Genomic DNA, 13,030 nt, shown 5'->3' with positions numbered 1-13,030 from the left:
GCCTGAGGCCAGGGTAGGCATTTGCTTCCCGGGGACAAGCATCACACACATCAGGGGCTGCTGTAAGTTGGGGAGGAGGCCAGGCCCCCTCCCTTTCTCATGAGAATCTTTTATTTGCCCCAACTGAAGGGTGGGCACGGGGTGTTAAATAAGAACTGGAACAGGCAGGGGCACTGTACAGAGGGATCCTGGAAGGGGCTGGTGGGTGGGGAGTGGTTCAGTGCACCTGAGGCTGGGGGCGCCCGTGGCAGAGCCCTCCTGGTGGCTCAGGGGGTGGGCCCAGCTTCTCTGTTTCCTGTTCCACCGACTGGCTCCCATAGGCACTGTCCTCCTTCACCTCTGCTGGGGGAGTGGACACAGGAAAGGGAGCAGGAAAGAGTCAGGCCTTAGGCCTCCCACCCTCCAAGCCCAGATCCACCTCTCAGTTACGGTCCCTTTACCTGTGCTGGGCAGCTTTTCCTGGGTCTCTGGACCCTTCAGCAGCCTCACCCCCTCCTCCAGGCCCATGTCAGACAGAGCATTCAGCAGGCCCGTCCAGTCGCCACCAGCCAGCTGAGGAGAAGGAGGAAGCATGAACCAGGAGTTGTGGTTAGGGTGTGGGATCCCGGAGGAAGCACCAGAGATCTGAGACTGGGGCATGGAGCATGGGCAGGGGCCTGACCGACCTGGTAACTGCGCAGGAGGCTGCCACTGGGCGAGGCTGTCCTTCGATACGTGTCCACCAGACTGCGCAACCCCAGCCGTTCTGCCAGCTCCACCCAGCTGCCCTGGGCTCCTGGCCCATCAAGCAGATGCTCCAGGTTCTGTAGGACTGTATCTTCAAGGGGTATCTCTGGCCCTGAAGGGGACACACACATAAACATGTTAGTTACCCCCAGAGATGGCAAAGACACCCAAATGTCACCTTTATCTCAAGGCAACCTGATTGATAGTGCAGGCGGGGCCACTGGGGCAATGGATGGAGAACGGGGATGGAGAAAGGGAGACCTCCTTCAGTGGTCCCGAAGGACAAGAGACCGCTGTGAGCAGGGGTCAGGGGTCTGGCAGTGGGTGGGGAGAGCTCCTCACCTGCAGGGCTGGGCGGGGTCAGCGGCGGCGCCATGGTGTCCTGAGCAGCATTTAGCAGCAAGGTCTTCACCTGGGGAGACAGCCTCAGCCTTGACTACCTCCCATCACAGTCCTTGACCCCCAGTACCAGCTACTCAGGACCCCATCTACAAGCCCAGATGCCCCATCCCCTGGTACTGCTAGTCCGGGGCTGGCCTCACCTTGCTGCTGCGAGTGAGGTCAAGAGGTGTGTGGCCCCGGAAGCTGCCTCGGGTGTCCCTCTCAGGGCTCTCGGAATCTGAGTCACTACCAGAGGTGGGAGGCGAAGGCAGTGGGCACAGGGGCTCCTCGTTCTCTGCGTGGACGTCAGCACCTGGGGCAGGGAGATAGTCACAGGGAGGCTCCCTTGGAGCCCACATTAAGGACTGCAAAGTGGGGGATTGGGGGATTGGGAGGCACCCCCTTTCCCCCCTCAGCCCTGTTCATAAGCCCCTGAGGGTGGGACTGACCAGCCTTCAGAAGGAGGCGGGTGAGGGTTGGGGATCCCAGTCCAGCTGCCAAGTGTAGGGGTGTGTTTCCCGCAAAGGTGCGGGCATTCACGTTGGCCCGGAGCTGTGGGGTGTGAGGGAGTGGTTGGTCACAGCACTGACTGATCCGCTGGGCCTCCCCCGACACCTTCACCATCCCCAGCCCTTGGCTCCACATCTTCCACAGTCCTCAGTCCCACCTTGGTGACGAGATGGGTGACCAACCCCAGCTCCTCCATCTCTGTGGCTAGATGCAGGGCTGTCCGGCCCCCCTGCCGCTCTGCAGCCTCCACTTCAGCCCCACTCTCCACCAGCAGATCGAGGCACTCGGGGCTTCGGGCACGGACTGCCAGGTGGACTGGGTATAGCCCTAGTGACACAGGGTATTCAGCCTGCAGCTGTGCCCCTAATGTGAGCCCTTGACCAGCTGACCTCCACACCTCACGTCCACTGTAGGCACTCCCCAGATCCTCTCCCTGGTGCCCACTCTTGCCCGCTGGTTCAGATGAGGTGATGAACTCACCTTCGAAGTCGGGTACATGCAGCAGTTGGGGCATGGCAGGAACCCCACTCCGCAGCAGGGCGCACAGCATGTCGGGGGCGCTGGCACCTGCCCGGAGTGCCAGGTGCACTGCTGAGTCTCCATGCCGATCCAGCAGTGCTGGGTCTGCGCCCACCTGCAGCAGGAAGCTCACCACCTTCGTCTGCCCCGTGATCACTGCCAGGTGCAGGGGCGTCTGGGGGAGGCAGGCAGGGTGAGCCAGGCCGCTCCTTGCCTCACCCACCTGACTTCCAACCCCTCCCCCTCACCAATAGAGGCCCCTCACCTGGTGCAAGTGATTGGTGATATTAACCACGCCGAGGTGTGGGGCGTGGTAGATGACGTGGGCTATCTGCTCAATGACGGTGGTCTGCCCGTGGATGATGGCCAAGTGCAGTGGCCTAGGGATTGAGGGGGGTGAGACTCTGGCTTAGGAAGCTCAGCAACTCGTTATGCTTTACTCTCAAAACACCACCACCTCCATAATCTCTCCAGCCCACGAAAGTAAATCCTTCCGCGCACCTTTTGCGGTAAGTGCGTACTATTACTGTGCCCCTTAAGCAATCGACAAAACTAAAGTCTACAGAGATTTAAGTATCTTGAACAGAGCTAGAGCGTAGCGAGGCCGAACTTGAAACTGGGTCTGCCTAACTCCGGAATCCTGGCTCTATAGGTTCCTTTCCTGCCCCACAGCCCACGACCTTCCACCGGCGCGCGGAGCCCTGGTCCCCGCCCGCTCTCCCGCCCACCTACGTGTCTCCGTTCTCATCCTGTGCAGTCAGCAGGTGGCGCTGTCCCGCCAGCAGCGAGCGTGCGTCCGCCGTGACGCCGTAGTCCAGCAAGGCTCGAGCGCTGCGCTGCGCCAGGCCGAACAGGCGTGCGTTGTACTCCCGGGCTGGAGGTGACAGGGGGCGTGGGTGTGGACTAGGTCCCCACCCACAGCGTCCCGACCGCTGGGATTCCCGAGGTCATACCTCGATGCAGCAGCTCCGGGGTTTGCTGTTCGCGCTGGGGCGTCCCGGGGGGCGCGCTCGGCTCTGCTGCTTCCTCCCCAGCATCCACGCTAGGTGTCTCGGCGGCCATCTGCGCCCCACCCCCGCCTCCCGGGTAGCAGCCCATTGGGGCCGCGCCCGACTGGTAGGGGCTGTAGGCCAAGGAGGAGGGGAAAAAGCCGAGGCTGCCACCTGTGGATACAGGCAGGACTGTGGGGAGAGGGCACCAGGAGGACTCTCCCAGATTTCTTCCCCACAACTTTTCTCCCCTTTATCCCATCCTCCTCCATTGCCCTTCCTGCCACCAGCACCACCTCACCTCCTCCTCCAGCTCCTCCATAACCCCCAGCCGAGCCCCCAGAGCCTCCACCCATGTGGGAGCCACCCCCAAAGGGCTGGGAGAAGGTGGGCAAGGCTTTCCTCCGCTTCCGCTGCACCTCCTCCTTGTCTAGGGGTAGAGGGAAATGAGATGTTAAAACCCCAACTCGCACCAGCCTCAAGAGCCCTGTCTCACTCTGGTAATGGCCTTTCCCCCAAAAACCCTCAGGCTGGCTCCTAGGGCCACCTCTTTCTGGGACATTCCCTACTCCTGATTTCACTCATGGGTCCCCTGATCTAGTTCTTGGGACCCTCCAGTCAAGCCCCCGTCTCCAGCCCCCCTGGGATCTTCAGCCCAGCTCCACCTTCTACCAGAGGATAATAGGTGAACTGTTTGGAGTCAGAGACATCCCCCCCACGCTTGCGTTTCAGTTGCAGGAACACGGTTACAGGACGCTCAATCTTCATCTTGTGATAGGGAGGTGTCCGGAACACAATGGCATACTAGGGGGAAGGAGGACATAGGTGTCATTAAGGTCTTGACTTAATTTGAGCCCAGCCCCAGCCCTGGCCCTAGGGTACCTGTTTGTGAACATCTGTGGGAGAGAAGTCCCCAAAGGCCTGCCATCCATTCTCATCATCCTCGTAGAACCGAACCTCAATGTCATCTACAGGGAAAATTGAATCTATAGGGCCATTTGTCCTGAAGCTGTGTTGTTCCCCAAGCTTGATAGCCATCGCTAGCTCCCAGCCTGGGTTCCAGCCTCACCTTTCTGCACCTTGTCACAGAGCAGATAAACCTCATCTCCACCCCGCACAGAGCCAGCTGTCTTGTCCATTCGAGAAATCTTCAGGTTTGAGGCTCCAGGAGACTCTATGGAGATGGCATATCAGTTACTTGAGATGATACAATAGCCATGGCCCCAACTAGGGAGCCAGGTGCTTTGTATTTTAACAACCCCAAGAGACACAGGAACTGCCAGTATCTTCATTTACTCAGAGAGGGGACGTGACTTCCTCAAGATCACTCAGCTCATACATGGTGGGGCCAAGTTCAAATCCACAGTTCGAGGCTGCCCTCCACACTACCTGTGGCACCCAGACCCAGCACCCCAGGTGGTCAGGATACTCACTGCTGTCATGTATGGGCTGGGAGATAACTGGCTTCAGGGGCAGAGAGAAGGAGCCATCACTGGCTCGAAGGAAGGCAGAAAAGCGCAGTCGCACAATGCTCAGATCCATCACCTTCTTCAGTTCCTTGGCCTCCTGCTCCAGCTCTCGACGCTCAGCCTCTGGACAGTGGGCATACATGTGACCCCTGGACTCCTCCTCTATTCCTTCCATGACCACCTCCCATGACTCCCTCCATATCCCCCATACCCGTAAGGCCCTGGGGCCTGGAGCGAAGACGCTGCCTCTGAAGTTTTTGTATCATAATCTCCATCATGTTCTTTTTGGTCACATGGAGGACACCCAGGTTGTTAAATCTGTGTGGGGGCAGGGAGAAGTCAGGGGCCTTGCAGGCAGTTCTTTCCTCCTGAGGCACCCTCCCCACTGCCAAGGCTTGGCCCTGCTCTACTTCCTCTAGGAAGCTTTTCTAGTTTTTACTTGGGGCCCTTGGGTTCTGGGGCCAACCAGAGTCTTTCCCCTTGGTCAGATGCTAAGCTCACAAAGGTGGGCTGGGACCTAGGACTGGCAAGCGATGAAGGGGCACACCAGTGGGGACCAGGGTAGGGGGCACCGGACACCTACTGGGCAGTCATGTCCTTGGGCCCCACAGACACTGCGCAGACCCCCAGCTCCGAGCACTGTTTGCCCACCAGACTGTGGGCATGGGCACGAGGCGGGTCACTGTGTGTTACCAGGTCCACCTCAATCTTGGCAGGTCCCTCGTAGTTACAGATCTGTGAGGGGTGAGGGCTGTCAGTAATGCCCATGGACACACTGTCCACTAGCCCACCCTCCAGCACCACTCTGGCTCACCTTGACAGTGGGATAAGTCTTCCGGCCCTTCTCGCTAGAGGCTCCTGGCAGTCCTCCATGGGAAGGGCCTTCACAGCCATATCGAAATCGGAAGCCTCGCTGAAGGTGCCAGGGCAGAGTGACATTGTGACCAGGAGAAACATCCCCCCTCACCAGCCACATCCCCAGCCAGCAGTGACCATAATGACTAGACGTGTGTATCCTGAATCACCATCATGCCACTGTGATCAGCAGCTGCTAACGATCCCAACCTGAAGTGGCTCTGTGATAGTTAGCCTCCCCGTGGCCAGCCAGCTACAACTGTCCCACTTGCCCCCAAAGCTGAAGCCATCCCACACCATCCCTTCTACTTGCTCACCTGCTTAGGCTGTTCCACGATCACCAGGTAGGGACCATCAGCTGGGGACAGAGGAGCCTTGCTGAGCCAGGACCTCTGAGCCCATTCCCAAGACAGAGGGCACACACCACATGCTCCTCCCTCCTCCTTCCTCCCCCTCCCTCCAAGACAAGGGCAGGTCAGGGGACTTATTAACCTGTCTCTGGGGCTGGCTCCTTGGGCTCCACAATGGACGGGTTGAATTTGAAATCATCATATTCAATGATGCCATCCAGACCCTGGTATGGAGACAGACTGGGATGGCAGCTGATTCTGAGCCACCCCCAGAACCCCCCACCTCTCAGCTCTCTAAAGCATTAGCAATCACCCCCTCTCCTAGGCAGGCCCATAAAAAAGCTCCTACTGAAAGCAGTTTGCAGAGAGTGACTGACAGGCAGGGTGAAATAATCTGAGGACATTAGAGGTGTAAGGGAGTAGAAGGGACTAGGACAGGCAGGCAAACAAGCAGACAGGCACAGGGGGGTGGCCGGCAGGCTTTGGAGCCAGGCGGCGTGACTCACTGGGTCGTAGCAACTGTCCATGACTCTGGGCTAGGCCCGGCTCTGTCCGGTGGCTTCGGCCGGGTTCTGTTTCCCAGAGTTTCAGGCGCCCGCCTTAGGTGGGGAGGAGTGGCGGGTGTAGGGAGAGACAGATCAGGACGGGAGTTGGGGGGAGAGGGGGGCCCAAATTTAGGGGAGGGTCCGATCTCCTCCAGCTACCCGTCCGGGTGTGGCGGGCAGGATCCGGTGGAGGGCGAGATCCGGAGCTGGGCTGGGCCAGGCCGGGGAAGGGGCAGGAAAGTTAGAACAGCTTAGGAAAGTCCCGAAAATACCAGGGGGAGGCGGGGCCAGGGGGGCGGGCCTGGAAATGACGCCACTGGCCACGCCCCCTGGCGGGAGGGGCGCGAGGTCCTCTCGCTGGCCAGAGGGCGCCGGCAGCGTCTCTGCAAGCAGAGGGGCAATCAGACCCAGGGAAGGCCCCGCGGGGTTGGGGGGGGCCCCCCCTCCTCTCTCCAGGGCCGGCGCCGGGGACTGGGGGTCTTTCAAGGCCGGAGGAAGCTCCTAGTCCGGGGCCCGGCCCCTCCTCTCCCCCTTCCCCTCCCCCGTCCTGGAGCAACCTTGGGATTTTCTACCCTCAGGGAGGCCACGGCTGATTCACCCCGGGGGGTTTTGGGGGGACATTCCTGCTGTAGGAAGGCCTCCTCCCCGAAGGCCTGTAGGTGGGGGCTCTTCCGAGTAGAGGGCCCCGGGGTTCTGTCCCGAGAAGCAGTCTCTGAGGCCAAGGGGCCAGAGGGGGTGTTGGGATGGGCACCTCCATTCTCTCTTCCCGAAAATCTCAACAGTCGTTGATTCCCACACCGCACCTGCTTTGGGTGCACCTCCCCCGCCCCTGTCCCATGGCCGTATGTAACATAGGTACATCACAGGTGTCTATGTTTCAGCCCATGTGCTTGCGCATTGTGTGCATGACGTGAACATGCGTGTACAGGTGAGAGTCCTTAAACTTATTAGTGTGGACACATGTCAGCATGTATCTGAGGGCACAGGTGAACCTGTCGTTGAGTTTCTGCGTGGAGGGTGTGTGTCCAGGCACTTGTGCACGGGTGAGTGTGCTTTGCGTATGCATGTGTGTGCGAGTCTGAGTGCATGGACGATCCTGTGCATCTGCGGGCATACGTGTAGATGGACGTACGCCCCGTGTCTTTGTACAAGGATATCGATGTGTATCCGCGTGTCATGTTCGTATACGCGCTCTCTGAATGCGCAGATGCCGCTCTTCAGCTCTAGGGCTCGGTCAGCTAAGGACCCTCCTCCCACCCTTGCCGGTGTCCCACCACCCAGGGGTCTGAACCCGGCCACTCACCGCGGCGGCGGCTCCGGTTCAGGATTCTCTCCCGGCCGGACCCACCTCGGACGGGTCGCGACACCTCTCCCACCACCAGGACTGCAGCCGGGAAAGCCCCTTTACCGCCCCCGGGAGGGGGGAATTCCCGTGACGTTTCCGTGCGTCACTCGCCATGCCCTTTTTCATTGGCTGAAAGTTTAACTCCTGGACTTACACAACCAATCGGGAGTGACTCTGGGGCGCCCCTTGGAGGAGAAACATCTGTGTAGCTCTGGAAGCCAGAGTGAGAATGACCCTCAGACAGGCACTAGCTCTGCCAACCCGCTGCGGGATCCGCTGACCGAGCGCCATTCCCCAGCCGAGGGACCTGGCTCCGGTCTCCTCACACCCAGGCCTGTCCAAGCCGGCTGGAAGCCCCTGCTGCTACTCGGTTCTATGCTCCGCCTAATGCTCGGCCACCTCTGAAGTCGGGGAACCCCAGGGGGAAGCTGATATGCCTCAGCCCTCTGGTCCCGCCCGGAGCGGGCCCGGCTGCCGGGAAGACTTAGAGGAAGAGGAAGGAAGTTGATCTTGCAGTAGGTTCTAGAGTGCCATCTGGTGGCCCCTCTGGAGCCTCATGGAGACTCCGTAATACTCTCAGTCTTACCGGGAAGAAAGTGTCTGGACCTGAAGCTTGTTCTGTAAATGACAGAACATTTAACAGCTGGCCAGACTTTCAGACCTGAGCTCAGGAAGTCTTCCGAGGATAAGGGAAAGGAGGTATTTATCTGGGAAACTCAGGTCTTGCTCATCGATCACGGAAGTTTGGAATATTAGAGTTGAAAAGTCATCCAAAATTATTAGTTCAAATGCCTTTGATGTAAGAAATTACCTTTTTATATAGTTTCCAATGTCCGCTTACTTTAAAGATATAGATATATAATTTGGCTGCACTGGGTCTTAGTTGAGATCTTTGTTGAGATCTTCTGTCTTCATTGTGTCTAGTTCCCTGACCAGGGATGGAATCTGGGCCCCCTGCATTTGGAGTGCGAAGTCTTAGCCACTGGACCACAGGGAAGTCCCTGCTTAGACACTTCTAGCAGCAGCAAGGTCAGCACAGATTCACAAAGTACTGACCTCTGGGGCTGGACATTTCTGGTTGGTAGAATTTCTTTTCAGGAGGTGCCATGAGTAATCTCCATTTTGGGAGATGTCCTCCCTTAGGCTCACCATGGTAGAACACAGGCTGTTGTTTCAAACCTTGCCTGCAGCTTGCCCCTGACCTTAATAACAGAATTACAGGCCTGCAGTAGCTCTGCATGCTGCTGCTACTGCTGCTAAGTCGCTTCAGTCGTGTTCCGACTCTGTGCAACCCCATAGACAGCAGCCCATCAGGCTCCCCTGTCCCTGGGATTCTCCAGGCAAGAACACTGGAGTGGGTTGCCATTTCCTTCTCCAATGCATGCAAGTGAAAAGTGAAAGTGAAGTTGCTCAGTCGTGCCCGACTCTTAGCGACCCCATGGACTGCAGCCCACCAGGCTCCTCCATGCATGGGATTTTCCAGGCAAGAGTATTGGAGTGGGGTGCCATCGCCTTCTTGGAGCTCTGCATAAAGGGAGACTATTGTGGCCCTTGATTTGGGTAATTTCCTGTCACTTCCCCCTCTTCATCTTGCCTGCAAATTGAATGTGCCAGATACTATGTGAAGATGTATGTGTATTCAGTTGCACAGCCGTCTCTGACTCTTTGCGACCCCATGGACTGTAGCCTTCCAGGACTGTGCCTCTGTCCATGAAATTTTCCAGGCAAGAATACTGGAGTGGATCGCCATTTCCTTCTCCAGAGGATCCCTGGGTTGAGACCCAAGGATTGAAACCGAGTCTCTTGCATCTCCTGCATTGGCAGATGGATTCTTTACCACTGAGCCACCAGGGAAGCCCAAACTGATAAAGTTAAGACTCAGAGAGAAGTAACACAACCAAATACATGGCTTGAAAGGGACAGAGTGAGAATCAAACCCAGTCTCTTAACTCTAGCACAAAGCTCTTCACCTTAAATTTGTATAAAGCAAAGCAGGTCTTCCCACCCCATTGTGAGACTTTAGACTTGGGTGGGAGTGGGTAAAACTGGGAGAAATGGTTATATTCTAGGTAGATTTGAAAGTCAGGGGCAATAAAACTTGCTGAGGAATTGGGTGTGGGATGTTGGGAAGGGGTGTTGATATAAGAACCTAGAGGAGATGAGGGGTAATTGTACATTAAGTCAGTGTAATGGATGGTATTTGAAGTTTTGACAGTGTTCACCATTACCCCACGATTGAATGTAGAGAAAAGGAGTTGACAAGCACTACACCCTGGGACATTCTGATGTTGAGAAGCTGTGGACATGAGGAGGAACCAAAAGAGGAAATTGAAAAGACATGGTCAGTGAGCCAGAGGAGAACCAAGAAAAACCTGTGTCTCAGCCAGGTGAGAGCATTTCATGGAGGGGGTGGTAAACTATTTAGTTGAATTAAAGCTCCTTCTCAGCTGAAGCCCAGGGTTCTTGTTTTCTCACAACCACAGTTTCCCAGTGAGCCCTGAACACAGGTGAATACCCAAGGGCTTGAAAAGCCACATACTTTACTGTTCCTAGCATTTATTGGGAGGGGCGGGGTGATGGGGAAGTGTGCGCCCATTATTACTAACTCTGTAATTCGTCCTCCCTGATATCTATTTTTTTTGGCTGCTCCATGGGGCTTGTGGGATCTTAGTTCCCCCAGCAGAGATGGAACCCCTACCCCCTACAGTGGAAGTGTGGAGTCCTAACCATTGGATCTCCAGGGAAGTTCTGATATCATTCTTATGTGCTCAGAAAATTCGCATTTATTCTTGGTTATGTTTGTTTTTTTCCTGTTTTTATTTTATTAATTATAGTTTAAAAAAATATGATTTGGCTATGCTGGGCCTTAGTTATGGCATGCAAATTCCTAACTGCAGCAGATGGGATCTAGTTCCCTGACCAGGGATCGATCAAACTGGGGTCCCTTGCATTGGGAGTGCAGAGTCTCAGCCACTGGACCACCAGGGAGGTCCCCTTTTATTGATGTATAGTTGATTTACAATGTTGTGTTAGTTTCAAGTATATAGCCAAGTGATTCACACACACATACACGCACACACGGAGAAATAAACAGCAACCCACTCCAGTATCCTTGCCTGGGAAATCCCATGGACAGAGAAGCCTGGTGGGCTGCAGTCCCTGGGGTCACAAAGAGTCAGACACAACTGAGTGACTGAATAACAACATACACACACATACATATATATTTTTTCAGATTATTTTCCATTATAGTTTATAACAAGATATTGAATATAGTTGATCTATTTTATATGTAGTAGTGTGTATCTGTTATGGGCTTCCCAGGTGGCTCAGTGGTAAAGAATCTGCCTGCCAATGCAGGAGATGCAAGAGACACCAGTTCGATCCCTGTGTTGGGAAAATCCCGAGGAAGAAATGGCAACCCACTCCAATATTCTTGCCCAAAAAATCCCATGCACAGAGGAGCCTGGTGGGCTATACAGTCCACAGGGTGGCAAAGAGTTGGACACAACCGAGCACACATGCACACACATAGTGTGTGTCTATTAATCCAAATTCATTTATCCCTGCCCCTCTTTCCCAGTTTTCTAGTGAAGTCTTAGCTCACCATGTAATTATTACTTCAGGTACTCGACCTTTTATTTCCACATGAGAAACTACAGAAAAATGTACTCATTTTTGAGAGTTTCCACACCACCATCACTACTTTTGAGCTGGGGAAGTGTCATAGGAAAGACCATGCAGTTTAGAGTGAAACACACCTGGGTTGGAATCTCAGCTCCCTAACTTCCCAGGAACACAGCCTCTCTGAACCTGCTGCTTCATCTAGGAGAAGAGTTAATATTTCTACAAGGTTGGGTAAGCAGTGCATTTAATATTGACATACACTCATGTTCCAACAATGTCACTCCTCGTTAGGATCTCAGGCCTCCGGGCTTTTTGAAACCTGCTATCCTAGAGTTCTTATAGGAGACACTGTTAAGACCAGCATTTCCTTCCAGATTATACTATTTTCCCAGAGGTTTTGTCACTTCCACGTCATTAGCCAGTCTTTCTTGGTCAGAATTAAGGCCTGCGTATTAGATCTTCTTGTAGTTTCCTTCACCTGACAACACTGTTCAACACAAGTCAGGTTATATGTCAGCTGATTTTTCTATACCAGAATAAGACTTTTGACGAATGTTTTCCTTTGCTTGCCAGTGGGGTGGGGTTCAGTTTGCAATCACCCCAGCTTCTTCCCTAATATTTCAGACCAAGGGCTACAGACTTTTCGTATTATTTTGTTCACAGGATAGACTTTGGATTTCTATATGTTAGTCTATGTTGTCTCCCTCACCTCATGTTTCCCTTCCTTCAGAAGCTTCTGAAGGCAGAGCTGTGGGGCTCAGAAGGAAGAACAGAGATGTTAGAGTCAAAGCCAATGGTCCAAGTGTCTACCTGATTGTAGATCCAGGCTCTTCTGCACCCATAAGGAAAAGAGCAGGTGAGGCGTTCAGTCTTACTCATAATTTTCCCAGGGGCAAGGTTTTAGGTTAGTGTGGCGAGCAGGCACGGTTTGGATTATTTGCAGAAGGAAGGGAAGCGGAAGAGACTAGTGCAGGAGCTGCTGGACTCCTGTTAGTATTGTTCCACATCCAGCTGTTTCCGTTTCCACAGCGGTACACCCAAGGGAGGCACTGACAGACATCCAGACCCATCCACGTGGTTGTGCTGAGCAAAGGGAAGACTGAGAGGCTGAATGATCACAGACACAGCTGGGTCCAATGAAGAGGTGAGCGCTCCTAAGTCTCCAAAAGGGAGGCCCACTGGTACTACTCTCCACCCTTTGGTGGAAGAGACTATGGTAGAGGAGGAAGTCAAGATGATGGGAGATGCTTCACTTGGGAAGGCTTAATAGCATTCTGCAACCCACCCACAGTAGCTCAGCCCTGCAGAAGCCATGCTGCCTGCCCCATGCACACTCCTTGTCTTATCCTGATGCAAAGGGAAAGAAGAGAAGGGTTTCTCCAATCACACTTCAGTGGCTGGGCTGTTTGGAGGCTACGGGATAGGAAAAACATTTCCATGCTCAGTTACGGGCCAGAATGAATGCCCTGTGTCCAGAAACACAAGCTCACAGCTATGGGCAAGGTAGCCTCCCACCCGCTAAGGCCCATGGGCTCCCTGTGCTGCTGGACTATGAAGCACACCTGAGGGAAGCCTTCTGAGTAATGACAGCTCAGCCCTGGCTCACCTTCCCTTTGACCCCAGCCTGGGCTGTCACAGTTATCTCCATTGGAGCAGTTAGGGAAGAGAACTGTCAATCCCCAGCACATCCCTGGTGACAAGGGAGCACTGCTAC

At 54.9% G+C, this 13,030-nt stretch overlaps 1 protein-coding gene and 1 long non-coding RNA gene across 16 annotated transcripts; one reads left to right on the top strand and one right to left on the bottom strand.

Annotated features, from left to right (window-relative positions):
• Positions 1–58: 58 nt before the first annotated feature.
• NFKB2 (nuclear factor kappa B subunit 2) lies at positions 59–7,744 on the bottom strand. Of its 15 annotated transcripts, none has more exons than XM_086377433.1 (24): positions 7,648–7,744; positions 6,617–6,727; positions 6,306–6,398; positions 5,942–6,023; positions 5,767–5,807; positions 5,409–5,507; positions 5,178–5,329; positions 4,806–4,912; positions 4,559–4,717; positions 4,195–4,299; positions 4,008–4,111; positions 3,791–3,929; positions 3,427–3,555; positions 3,090–3,299; positions 2,869–3,010; positions 2,402–2,516; positions 2,098–2,311; positions 1,775–1,944; positions 1,557–1,659; positions 1,269–1,420; positions 1,069–1,138; positions 666–838; positions 441–552; positions 59–342 (listed from the first exon to the last, which is right to left on the bottom strand). In XM_086377433.1, exons 3-24 carry the CDS (start codon positions 6,324–6,326, stop codon positions 218–220), a joined length of 2,724 nt encoding a protein of 907 aa, XP_086233559.1. In that variant the 5' UTR covers positions 6,327–6,398; positions 6,617–6,727; positions 7,648–7,744; the 3' UTR covers positions 59–217. The 15 variants fall into 15 exon arrangements, with proteins under 15 accessions (XP_086233559.1, XP_086233565.1, XP_086233568.1 ...); XM_086377439.1 differs by having other exon boundaries at positions 4,008–4,093; XM_086377442.1 differs by having other exon boundaries at positions 59–339; positions 4,008–4,093.
• Positions 7,745–9,936: 2,192 nt separating this feature from the next.
• On the top strand, positions 9,937–12,468 carry LOC147344230 (uncharacterized). The gene is made up of 3 exons (XR_015155268.1): positions 9,937–10,076; positions 12,047–12,172; positions 12,346–12,468. It is a non-coding gene; the product is annotated as an uncharacterized LOC147344230 (long non-coding RNA).
• Positions 12,469–13,030: the final 562 nt, after the last annotated feature.

The sequence above is a fragment of the Bos grunniens genome, chromosome 26 (assembly GCF_055505025.1).
Source record: "Bos grunniens cultivar Pamir isolate PY7600 chromosome 26, Bosgru_T2T1.0, whole genome shotgun sequence".
NCBI lineage: Eukaryota > Metazoa > Chordata > Mammalia > Artiodactyla > Bovidae > Bos > Bos grunniens.
The sequence above is the reverse complement of the archived record's forward strand: the minus strand, read 5'-3'. Positions and strand labels throughout refer to the sequence as shown.

Excerpts from the sequence above, each read along its gene's own strand:
- NFKB2 (XM_086377433.1), bottom strand. The coding sequence starts at position 6,326 with ATGGACAGTTGCTACGACCCA. Across the intron at positions 839-1,068 it reads GACCCCGCCCAGCCCTGCAG|GGCCAGAGATACCCCTTGAA; the intron begins GTGAGGAGCTCT and ends TGTCCCCTTCAG. Across the intron at positions 553-665 it reads GCCTCCTGCGCAGTTACCAG|CTGGCTGGTGGCGACTGGAC; the intron begins GTCGGTCAGGCC and ends CCTTCTCCTCAG.